The 12361-nt window shown below is 52.1% G+C and overlaps 1 protein-coding gene across 4 annotated transcripts in view; it reads right to left on the bottom strand.

The window, feature by feature from the left end:
• Positions 1–247: 247 nt before the first annotated feature.
• Positions 248–12361, bottom strand: part of DUS2 (dihydrouridine synthase 2) — a 57901-nt gene continuing 45787 nt past the window's right edge. For 2 of the 4 annotated variants that reach the window (XM_017852231.1, XM_017852232.1), the window contains exons 11-17: positions 9678–9764; positions 8789–8957; positions 5428–5549; positions 4079–4228; positions 2883–2970; positions 1033–1106; positions 251–808 (exon numbers count right to left, since the gene is read on the bottom strand). In XM_017852231.1, coding sequence (XP_017707720.1) covers positions 571–808; positions 1033–1106; positions 2883–2970; positions 4079–4228; positions 5428–5549; positions 8789–8957; positions 9678–9764 — 928 coding nt within the window. In that variant the 3' untranslated portion in view covers positions 251–570. Of the gene's footprint in view, positions 809–1032; positions 1107–2882; positions 2971–4078; positions 4229–5427; positions 5550–6847; positions 6961–8788; positions 8958–9677; positions 9765–12361 lie in introns of all 4 variants that reach the window. The other 2 variants (XR_001881509.1, XM_017852230.1) reach the window with 2 other exon arrangements.

The following is a 12361-nucleotide window of genomic DNA, read 5'->3' on the forward strand; positions in this document are numbered from 1 at the left end:
TACCAGTTACCCTAGTCCTTCTTCCAGAGTCCATATCACCTCTCATCAGAAGAGACAATTGATGTCCAGCGCGGCAGGTATACCATCAGTAAAATGGGCTTCTTGGGCCTTCCTAACTTGGCCCAAGTCCAGTGATACCCCATTCCCCACCTCTACCAGAACCACAGAGATGGGCAGGGGATCCACTTTGGGAATCTCTAGCTCTGCACAGAGGGTGGGAGTAGAATAATCATGCCAGGACACAAGCCCATTTATGAAGATGCCCAAGGCTGAAGCAGCCAGCCATGGGTGAGGGTAGGGGGTGTCTTTATTGCACAGTACCAATGTCAGGTGGGGGAGGTACCACCTGAAAAGCTCCTGTTTTCAAAGAGAACTTGACCCTGTCACTCAGATCCACCAAAGGGGCCAGGATCCACCCTTGGGTGGCCCCTGGTCCATGCTCTAGGCGGATGGCCCCTGCCAGGACATCTAACTCCTGCCAGGCAAGACCAGCATCTGGTTCATGCTGTGGCATCCACAGCCACCTTAGCACCAGGCCCATGGAGGGGGTGACTAGGGCAGGAAGAGTAGTCACCAGCCTTCCAGGGGGCTCTCTTCACTACTTCCTAAGGCCACAAAGGGCTTCTTGCACAGCTCCCCAGGTTGTGCTAGCTCCTGAGCTCTGGGGCCCCCAGGGTCTTGGTCAGGAGCCTCCCTCTTTCGCTTGTGCAAGGAAGGGCTCTCCTCACCCAGCCGACCCTCAGGGAGGCCCTGGCTCCGCAGACAGACGATGGCTGCAGCCTGCTCCGCCAGTTTCTTGGACTTGTCCCTGGGCAGACAGAGGGCAATAAGGTGGGTGGGCAGGGTGCAGGGCTGTGAGGCCTGACTCTACACACCCTTGGCAGATTCTGACAAAACTGAGTAAGGGATGCCACTGCCCACATACACCATCTACCCAACCCTCCTAGGACCTAGGATAATGCTGGATGCATGGGCAGAATGCCCACTCTCCTCCCCACCCCAAGCCTCCTCTCCTATGATGAGGAAACTTACCACAAGGTAGATTGATACTTTTGTTCAGCAACGGTGACAATAGAGGAGAACAGGCGATCTAGAGGGCGTTGAACCTGGTACAAAGAGAAAAGGAAACACATGGCCAGAGAAATGAGCCCTGTAGGCCAACCTGCTGGGGTCAAATCAAAGGCAGATAAAAGGAAGTATTTCCAACCTAAGTCAAATGAAGGCTGCCTGTATCACATGCTCCTCCCAAGCAAAAGTGCCCAGTAGAGAAAGGCAGATGCACAAATACACAATGACCTCAAGTGTCTGGAGCTGTCATGGACCTAAGCAAAGCCCAGCAGAGCCCTTAGCCGCACATGGCTATGGAGCCTCCTGCTGACATCTGGATAGGCCAGGTCCCCAAAATGAGGAGTCACCAGATGCCAAAAGGGTGAGAAGGGACAAGCTAGGAGCAGAGAAGGCACACCTGGAAGAGGGACCAGGTGACTGGCTGGAGCAAAGGGCTGCAGGGATGAAACTGCAAGGAGCGAGGCACATGGAAGGGTCTCAGGTTCTATGCTGAGGTGCTGGCTTGATCCTTCAGACACTGGGGAGCTTCTGACTTGAGGAGACAGAAGTTAGATTTGTTTTGGAAAAGTCACTGTGCTGGGGGTGGGCCGGGGGTGGGGACACAGACACAACCCCCAGAAGGTATAAGCCTCGAGGCCAGAAGACCAGTCCAGATGAGGCAGAACAGCCTAAGGAAGGCATGGCCGCAAGGACCAAAGGAAGTGAAGCAAGCCTATCTCACGGTTTCCACCCCAGGGGCACCACATCTGGGGCCCAATTCTGTGCCCCATTGGCTGAGGCCTGATCCAAAAACATGTCTGGGCCAGGCGCTGTGGCTCATGCCTGTAATCCTAGCACTTTGGGAGGCTGAGGTGGGCGGATCATCTGAGGTCAGAGGTTCGAGACCAGCCTGGTCAACATGGCGAAACCCCGTCTCTACTAAAAATACAAAAAAGTTAGCCAGGCGTGGTGGTGCGCACCTGTAATCCCAGCTACTCAGGGGGCTGAGGCAGGAGAATCGCTTGAACCTGGAGGTGGAGGTTGCAGTGAGCCAAGATCATGCCACTGCACTCCAGCCTAGGCAACAGAGTGAGACTCTGTCTCCAAAAAAAAAACAGAGCGAGACTCTGTCTCAAAAAAAATAAATAAATAGAAAGAATAATAATAATAATTAAATAAAAATTTTTTTAAAAGGCTCATGACATAATCCCAGCACTTAGGGAGACTGAGGAGGGAGGACCACTTGAACATAGTAGTTTGAGACCAGCCTGCCTGGGCAACAAAGCAAGACCCCGTTTCTTTTTTTCGAGACAGACTCGCTCTGCTGCCCAGGCTGCAGTGCAGTAGCATGATCTCAGCTAACAGCAACCTCCGCCTCCCAGGTTTAAGCAGTTCTCTGCCTCAGCCTCCCAAGTAGCTGGGATTACAGGCACCCACCACCATGCCCAGCTATTTTTTTTGTATTTTTAGGAGAGACAGGGCTTCACCATCTTGGCCAGGCTGGTCTTGAACTCCTGACCTCATGATCCACCTGCCTCAGCCTCCCAAAGTGCTGGGATTACAGGTGTGAGCCACAGCACCCAGCCAAGACCCCTTATAAAAAAAAAAAAAAATTAGACTCTGTTTCCACAAAAAAAAAAAAGAGATGTCTGGCTGAATTGGACAACAGGCCACTGTAAGAGGGGAGGGGCTATCAGCAACTGACCTGGCCACCAGCAGCTTCTCCATGCCTACAGAGAGCAAGGCCAGGCTCCAACCTGGCAGTCTAGAGTTGAGGGTGTAAACCATGGGAGTGCCATGGCTGGCTGCAGGGCAGGCCACAGCCAGGAACTCACCGTTTCATACACAGGCTGTGCCAACTTCTCCCTCCGGCACCACTCTAGTAGGCACATCTTGGGGGTGATATGGGCTGGGTATGCTCTCCTGGGGAAAGGAAGGGAAGAAGTTGGGGCTCGCCCACCATCACCACTCCCTCCCTCAGCCAGGGCATTACTCAGCTCCTGATAGGAGCTGCAGAAATGAGAGGAACTGAGACACCGAGCTGCTGCCTTAAGGCTTCTGGGCTCCCATTCCTGTCCCACCAGCAGCTTGGACCTGGGTTCTCCCTAAAGGGAAGATGAATTTTGGCATGCTCAGGAAATTGTAGGGGAAGGGGGAATGAACTCCCAGTACTCTGAGGTCCAGCCTGGAAAAACAATCTTCAATATCCAAGAAGGAAGCTTGCCACTCAAGACAAGGTCAGTAGGGAGTGGGTGGAGTTGGGCAATGGAGGTGGTAAGACAATGGTCTCGGGGATCTAGCTCAGCACCCACCCTGATTACGCCTGCCAAGTGTCAAGATCATCTGCTGTAGCCATGGACACATGGAATCTGGTTTCAGAGTCAGCCTGTGACAGGGTGACACAGTGACAGGGTGGGAGGGGTCATATTCCAACTTCCCAACTGGAACTCTCCCTGGCATCTGACTGCCCAACAGCTATCCCCCCACCGCTCCCCCCTCCACCCCTCTGCCAGACAACACTGGCTCCTGTCTGGTTGTGGGGACTGGAGAAAGGCTCAGATCCCAGAGGAGGGCACCATTCAAAGCTGAGTCACAATCTGAGGTGTAAGCAGCTTGAGAGGGCACCACAGGGGTGGTGAGGGGCACTGGGTGTGGGCAGGGCTGCAGAGCCAAATGAGGGCTAGGGTGCTACTCTTGTTTGAGGAGCTCCATGCAAGCAGCCAGCTTCTCAGGGCCTTGGAAAAGCACAGACTTTCAGGAACAGGAGACAAGTCCCCCCTGCCCTGAGTTGTGGGAGGCGGTGAGTCAGGGAAAAAGTAGAGTTCAGTCACCCTTGGGACAGCCTTTCAGGAACTATCTTCCCTGAAAGCACCTTCTATGGGATGCTGAAAATTTAGAACAAGTTTCCAAACCAAGAAGACCTGTGGCCCCTATGTTTGACATTAAGCACATACAGCAGCCAATTTGCTGGCCCATTGGGACCCCAAGGGTGGTGGCCCCAGCCCAAGCTGAGGCCAAGCTGGAGACCTACCGGTCAAACTTGACAGCCATCTTAATGACACCAGAGGTATCTTCAGCTGGCTCCCCTGTCTCCTCTGAAGTCCTGGCTGATAGCTTGGTCCGCTGGGCATCCAGCTCCTGTGTGGTCTCCTCATAGAAGGCACCAAGGCCAAAGGCCTCACTAAAGAGGAAGAAGCAGACCAGGGCAAATACTTTAGTGGAGCCAGCATCCAGGGTACTGCAGGACTGCAGGGCCCCACCACTGAGAAACTCCTCTACCACATACAACAAACCACCACCGGGGCCTGGCCATCAGAATGTGCCTCCTGCCCAGCCCTGGGATTACCCTGGACTGGAAGATGGACAGTGAATGCGAACCCAAATGTGGACACTGGAGGGAGGTTGGACTGGTTGGCAAAGGTTGTAAAGGTCAGCCCCACCACCTGCAGCCTCTCTCCCACGGGGGAGCACACAGATAGTGTCCCCAGTCAGCCATGACTGAGTTGACCAATGCTGATCAAGCACATGGGCCCATGGGAGGAAAAAACAGAGGCCTGACCACTAAGTGGTTCCCCACTTCCCGCCCAGCCACAGGCAGTTATACATGGGTCTCAGCTGACACTGAGGCACCACCCAGAGCTACAGAGTTATGTGGGGTAGGGACTGAACCTTGGCCACAAGCCAAGGGTGGGAGGAGGGCTCTGGCAAGGGGTTTTCCCTTCTAGGAAACATCTTGAGGGCCGGAAGACTCAAATGAAGATAGATCCCCAATGGCAAAAGTGGTTCAGAAAGGCATCTATAAAAGACAGAGGCTACAGATAGCTCATGTGAGAGGGAGAGAGCCTTCCAGGCAGAGGACCCATTACAAGCACAGGTGTGGAGGTCTGGAAGCAGACAGGTAGACAGGGAGCTGTGGGGGCAGTGGCTAGGCCAGCTTGTGAAGGGCCTCAGCTGTCAACCATCTGAGCTAGAGCTGCGCCTGATCTAGAGAATCAACAGGTGGTCTCTCAAACTGCCGGGTGATGGGTGTGAGTGCAGGCTCAAGGGAGAGACTCCATGCTACAGCCCAATTCTCCTGAACACTGGTTCCTGGTGACCTGGCCTGTGACCATCCCATTTATGGGAAACCCCCTTCCTTTGCATTCCTCTATCCTCCTAGTACCCTAGTTCCCAGAGCTCTGCTAATCCGTCCAGGGATGGGACGTTTCAAAGCTTTCAAAGAATCCCCTCCTGGGAGGCAAAGCTATACCATCAATCCACTCCTCTACATCTACATCCAGAAGCTGTGTCCCTGGTCCCCTAGTGGAGTCAGCTTAGGGCTCAAAGTCAAACTTGGGCAATATGTACAAGGACAGATGGACATCTTATTGTGCCTCTTACCAAATTTCCCGGGAAGACTGGGCAGCATGGAGCAACCTTCCCTGGGGCGACTCCAGCTGTTCTCGTAGCATCTGGCACAAGCAGTACTTGGTGTTGGTGTAGTGGTTGTCATACTGCACCGCCTGAGAGAAGAAATGACTCGCCTGATGCCCAGGCAGGCTCTAAGGCCTGGGCTATGTTCTAATGGCAGGGAAAGGGGCTCCAAGAAGGCACTAGAGATGTATGTGCAGCAAGGCAATGTGACCCCCATAAGAACCACCACCACTGGCCAGGAGCAGTGGCTCGCATCTGTAGGAAGATTGCTTGAGGCTGGGAGTTGAAGAGCAGCCTGGGCAACATAAGACTCAACTCTACAAAAATTAAAAAAAGAAAATTGGCCAGGCGCGGTGGCTCAAGCCTGTAATCCCAGCCTTTGGAGGCCAGAGACGGGCCAGCATCAGCGAGGTCAGGATATTGAGACCATCCCTGGCTAAGCCACGGTGAAACCCCCGTCTCCTAACCCAATAAAAATACAAAAAAAAAAAAAAAAAAAAACTAGCCAGGCCCGAACTGGTGGCCAGGCCGCCTATAGTCCCCCAGCTACTCAGGAGGCTGAGGCAGGAGAATGAGCGGGCAAACCGCGGAGGCGGAGCTGCAGTGGGCCCCCTGAGATACGGCCACTGCACTCGCAGCCTGGGTGAGCAGAGCGAGACTCTGTCTCAAAAAAAAAAAAAAAAAAAAAAGAAAAGAAAATTATCGGCTGGGCACAGTGGCTCACGCCTGTAATCACAGCACATTGGGAGGCCAAGGTAGGTGGATCACCTGAGGTTGAGAGTTTGAGACCAGCCAGACCAACATGGAGAAACCCCATCTCTACTAAAAATACAAAATTAGCCGGGCGTGGTGGTAGGCGCGTGTAATCCCAGCTACTCGGGAGGCTGAGGCAGGAGAATGGCTTGAACCCTGGAGGCGGAGGTTGCAGTGAGCCAATATAGTGCCATTGCACTCCAGCCTGGGCGACAACAGCGAAACTCCATCTCAAAAAAAAAAAAAAAGAAAGAAAAAGAAAACTAGCCAGGCATGTTGGCACACACCTGTAGCCATAACTACTAGGGAGGCTAAGGCAAGAGAATTGCTTGCACCCAGGAGTTGTGGCTATAGTGAGCTATGATCATGCCACTGCACTCCAGCCTGGGCAAGAGTGAGACCCTATCTAAAATAAAATAAAAAATAAAATAAATTAAAAGCCACTTTGACCTTGGTCATCTACTCCTCCAGCTAGTGATACAAAGCTTAAGGGTCACAGCCAAGGCCCACGGTCAGAAACACACTCTCCTGGACAGCCTGACTGAGGTCTTGAAGTGCGGGAGCCCCTTCCTGCTTCAGCCACCACAGAGGACCTACTGCCAAGTATCTTCCAGGGCAAGAAGGGGAAACACACCAAATTCTGGCATGGCAGGTCCAGTGCTGGGAAAGGGGTTGAAGTTCTTCTATTCCTTCTAACCAGAATGGGCACCTTCCCTTCCCACATCTTGAATAGCCTCTAACTTCCCCCTACATGGGTAAAACACAGCATCATTTAGTTCACATGTGTTACTCATCACTACATTTATCTATCCAAGTGTGAGGTGCAACTGTTACCATCACTCCACAGACTATGAAATAAAGGCTCAGGGAGGCAAGATGACTGCCAGGGATACCCAGTGTAAGCCGGCTGGCTGGGGGCAGGGCAGGAGAGCGGTAGTGGGTGAAGGTGGCCTTCCCCAGCCCTCCAGGACACCCTCCCATCCCCCACCTCCTGTGCTACTCTAGTAACTCCACCTGGGCCTATGACTTCAGTGCCTGGGAAAGTGCCACGACACGCCCGGGACAAAGTGGGAAGTTGGGGAGCCCCGGCTAGCGGCAAGTCCTTGATTCAGCTTGTCTGGAAAGAAGGCACCTGGCTGTACCAGAAGCAGCCCTGCCTATGCTTGAAAGCTGCTCCCTTTCTCTGTGATAGCACACCCTCTTGAGGAGCTGCCAAGGGATGGCTCAGCAGGAATGATAACATCACCTTTCACCCAGTGAGCAAGCTCAGCACTGTTCAGCACGTCTTCTTGGCCACAGACTTGCCAGCTGGCCAAAAAGCTGGACAGCTGACGTGGGCTGGGGCAAGCCCTCCCTTGCCATGGAGCTATCCCAGACCATTAGAGAGCTGGTGGTCACCAACTTGCCCAGCAGGACACCAGAACCAGGGGGTGAGGGCCGCATCATTGAACAGGAAATAGGACAAAGGCTGCCCCACTCTGGACACAGACCTCAGGGCATCTTACCATCCCAGCTTGCACAGCCATGGAAACACTCACATACCATGGCAGCCACAGGCACTCCTAGGCATGTATGAACCCTAGAACTGAAAAGGAGGATGGAACTCTGCTCTGGGCAAGGACTGAACCCTCTGCTCAGACCCAATTCACTGAAGAATTTGAGGACCACTCACTGTCTCTCCCTGTAGACACATGCAGCTGATCGGAGTCCCGCAGAGTTCCAGGGTTGTGCCAAAGAGATAAGGCAAGTGAACTCTTCATTTTCTTTTATAGGGATATGCCTTTGGCACTACCATCAACCTCTCAATGAGAAGAAACTGGTTTAGAAAAGGCCATTCCCAGCCTGGGCAACATAGGGAGACCTCATCTCTATTTAAAAAATAAAAAATTAGCTGAGTGTGGTGGCACATGCTTATAGTCCCAGCTACTTGGGAGGCTGAGGCAGGAGGATCACTTGAGCCCAGGAGGTCAAGACTGCAGTGACTCATGATTATGCCACTATGCTCACACCTGCGCAACAGAGCGAGACCCCCATCTCAAATTAAAAAAAGGCTATTCCCTAAGTAGAGGGTTATGGTTAAAGCATTCTGGAATCAGCAATAGAAAAGTTTTAGAAGTGATTTTGACTGATGACTCAAATCAGGTGAGAAATTTCTCAATTGCTCCTCTTGGCTGTGGCTGCTCCTGAGCCAACCTAGAGACACATATGCCTTTGATGATGTAGAACCCACAGTCCATGTGCATATGCCTCTGTATGTGCAGCGTGTGAGAAAAAGAAAGATATATATCATGTGTTTGGGGCTCCAACAGCATCCTGGATCTAGAAGGTCCTTGCTATGACCTGCAAACCTCTGGAAGCTTTAGGAGATGGTAGAGGCATGCCCCCCAGCATCCTCTCTTAGCACTGCAGCTGGGAGACCCAATACAGCAGTGAGCTAGTGCAGCTACACTACATGAGCTAAAAAGAAAAGGAGAGAAACAGCAAGCACTGCTGGCAGGTGGGGGCTCACACAAAGTGCTCTCTGCAGGAGTGTGGCAGACAGAAATGCTTGTTTCAAAAAAGTACAGAGACGTACATATCTGATGTATTTCTGCATGACCTCCTCCAGGGGCCGCAGACCCTCCTTGAGGAATATAGATGGGTTCCACATGGCTGCTCGGGCCACCATCACAGAAGAGGCTGCCGTGGCTTGTCGAAAGTCCTCTATGTCCGAATACTGTTGGATGTGGTCATGAGATCCTCCGCTAAAAAGCAATCGGAGGGTTAGGGGTGTCCCCATCATGGAACCTATCAGCATTTTCAGAAAAAGTCAGCTTTCAGATCTGTCACTGATTAACAATGTGAATTTGGCCAAGTCCCTTCAGCTATCATAGCTTCAGTAAAGTGGATATTAGAATCCATCTCCCCTTATGAAGTTAGGAGCACTAACCAAGATAATACATGTAAAGTGCCTGGCACTTAATAGGTAATCCAGGAAATTTACTTTCCTTGCCCCTAATCTAAAACAGTGGCTACAGCCAGCCCACATCTGGAGACATGGGTCCATAACTGGGCTACTGGGACTACAGGAAAACCCCCAAGCTGAATGGGCCACTTACATGTTCACTGAGGGCTAAGTCAAAACCCTGGCAAGAGGAATAGACACCCTGGTGATCACGAGAGGAGGGAAGGAGGCCCACTTAGGTCATACTTTCCCCTCCCTGCAGCCTGCTGCTCCAAGGACCCCCTGCTCTGTCTCCATACATTTCATCAGGAGTCAGGCGGCGGCCTCAGTCCAGAGACAGGCATGCAGAGGGGAGAGTCTCAGGTGGCAGCAGACGGAACAGGGTCTGGGGTCTTGTGGAAAGCCCTGCCCTTTCCAAGCCACCCCTAAAACTTTTCACTCTAGGGAAGGCTGGGCCTGGCTACCACCCAGCCCTTAGCTCTGTGGGACACAGAGTACATGATGAAGAAAGGAGGCTTACTTGGCTATGACAGGAATGGAGAGGGTATCAGCAATGGCTCTGATGACTTCACAGCTGACAGGATGCTGAGGTCGCTCCTCCCGCTTCCTTGGAGATAGAAAGATGGGGCTGAGGGCTGAGCACCAAAAGCCACGTCACCACTCACAGGATTACCTCAGCCAAATCTTACTGTCCTCCCCACTGAACCTCAGGAAGGTCAGGTGGCCATGTGGCCATCAAGGACAGGTGGCAGGGGATGGCTCTCCCTGCCCTCTGGAGAAGAACTGTGAGGGGCAGGGGCAGCACAGATCCATGCTGAGTCCAGCTCTTGGAGGCCTGCAGGTGAAGCCTGGCTACAGGGGGGCAAGGTGGGTGGACCAACTCCCAAGGTCATGTTGCTTTTCCCTACCTTCCCTTTGCCTCTGCCAGAGATGAGGGACAGGGCCTTAAGAGTGCTGCCCCTACTGTCCCAGTCCTGCCCTCTCCAAGGGACTGGGAACAGCTGCTGCTGCTCAAACTGGCCACTCCCACACAGCTGCCAATGCCAAAGCCAAGTTGCAGAGCTGATCCTAGGGAGAGGCACCTGACACAGGGTAGGCCCCGCACCCAGGGCAGGCCACGGACCATGGTTGTCACACCACAGCACAAGGGAGGCAGGACCACAACCTGGGGCCCCTCCTTCCAAGGTCAACTGCAAGTTCTTGTGCATGAGTTTTAGGGCTGCTGATGTGAGGCCTGACCTGAGCTGTGCTCAGAGACAAAGCAGAGAAGACTGTTGACCAGATAGCCCTTGTCCAGCTCTTGTCTGAGTATGTCCCCTCTGCTATACTCTTGTTCTTTTTTTTTTTTTTTTTTTTTAGACGGTGTTTTGCTCTCGTTGCCCAGGTTGGAGTGCAACGGTGCAACCTCAGCTCAATGCAACCTCCACCTCCTGAGTTCAGGCAATTCTCCTGCCTCAGCCTCCCAAGTAGCTGGGATTACAGGCATGAGCTACCATACCTGGCTAATTTTGTGTATTTTTTAGTAGAAACGGGGTTTCACCATGTTGGTCAGGCTGGTCTTGAACTCCTGACCTCCTGTGATCCACCTGCCTTGGCCTCCTAAAGTGCTGGGATTCTAGGCATTAGCCACCACGCCTGGGCCCCTCTGCTATACTCTTCTTCAACAAAAGGGTCAAGGGCCACAGGCCTCAGAGGGCCTTGTCAACCTAGCCTCTACCTCTGTCTCCCGATATCTCCAGTAGTCACTTTTAGCCCATCTTAACAACTTTGATGGTCAGAAAGGGTTTCTTCAAACTCACCCAAATCTGTCTTCTGAGTGTTTCCAACCACTAGTAAAAAATAATAGCTTCCTTTATTAAGAGAATACTGGCTGGGCGCAGTGGCTCATGCCTGTAATCCCTGCACTTTGGGAGGCCAAGGTGGGTGGATCACTTGAGGTCAGGAGTTTGAGACCAGCCTGGCCAACATGGTGAAACCCATCTCTACTAAAAATTAAAAAAAAAAAAAATACCCAGGCATGATGGCAGGCACCTGTAATCCCAGCTACTCAAGAGGCTGAGGTAGGAGAATTGCTTGAATCCTGGAGGCGAAGGTTGCAGTGAGCTGAGTTCGTGCCACTGTACTCCAGCCTAGGCAACAGAGCAAGACTCCGTCTCAAAAGAAAAAGAGAAAGAATACTACATGCCACGCACTGTGCCAAGGATTTATATTCACAATCTCATAAAAGCCTTGGGACAACTCTATAAAGTCAAAATTACCTTAATTTCTAAACAAGGAATGTTGTGCTCAGAAAGGTTAAGTGATTTCCCAAGGATATACAGTTATCAAGCAGCAGAGCCGAGATCTCAAACCAGGGAGTCTGAATCCAAAGCCTGCTGCCTTGGGAAAGAGCATATGTGTACAAGTGTGTACTTCTCTCTCCTGGCTTCAACCCAAGCAACTCTGCTTTGCTCTGCTTTGTATGATGGGAGTTCTGGGTTCTCTTCTCTGAAAATATTGTAAGAGCACAATCAACAACTTGAGCTCTTCCTGTAAGACCCCAAGCCCAAAGGAACATCACTCAGAGAAGAGAGGTCCCCTTGGCCCAGGTCTACTGACCTGAGATGCTGTACAAAAGCACATCCTGGACACAGAAAACAAGTGTGACTGTAAGCCAAGGGTGGTCTTCAGAACCTCAGCTCTCAGCAAAGAGTACATTAGCTACAGCTAGAAGGATTGTTTAGTCATTGTGACAGCTGGCAGTCCAACAAATGCAGACAAGAGAGGCAGAGACTTTAAAAGAATAGGCCAGTTGTGGTGGCTCACGCCTGTAATCCCTGCATTTTGAGGGGCTGAGGCAGGAGGATCACTTAAGCCCAGGAGTTTGAGACCAGCCTGGGCAACATAAGGAGATCCCGTCACAACAAAAAAATAAAAAATTAGCCAGGTGTGGTGACATGTGCCTATAGTTTCAGCCACTCAGGAGGCTGAGACGGGAGGATCACTTGAGCCCAGGAGTTTGAGGCTGCAGTGAGCTATAATTGTGCCACTTCACTCCAGCCTGGGTAACAGAACAAGACTGTCTCAAAAAACAACAACAGGCCGGGCGCGGTGGCTCAAGCCTGTAATCCCAGCACTTTGGGAGGCCGAGACGGGCGGATCACGAGGTCAGGAGATCGAGACCATCCTGGCTAACACAGTGAAACCCCGTCTCTACTAAAAAAT

This window comes from Rhinopithecus bieti, unplaced genomic scaffold (assembly GCF_001698545.2).
Source record: "Rhinopithecus bieti isolate Rb0 unplaced genomic scaffold, ASM169854v2 scaffold_34281, whole genome shotgun sequence".
In the NCBI taxonomy this organism is placed as follows: Eukaryota; Metazoa; Chordata; class Mammalia; order Primates; family Cercopithecidae; genus Rhinopithecus; species Rhinopithecus bieti.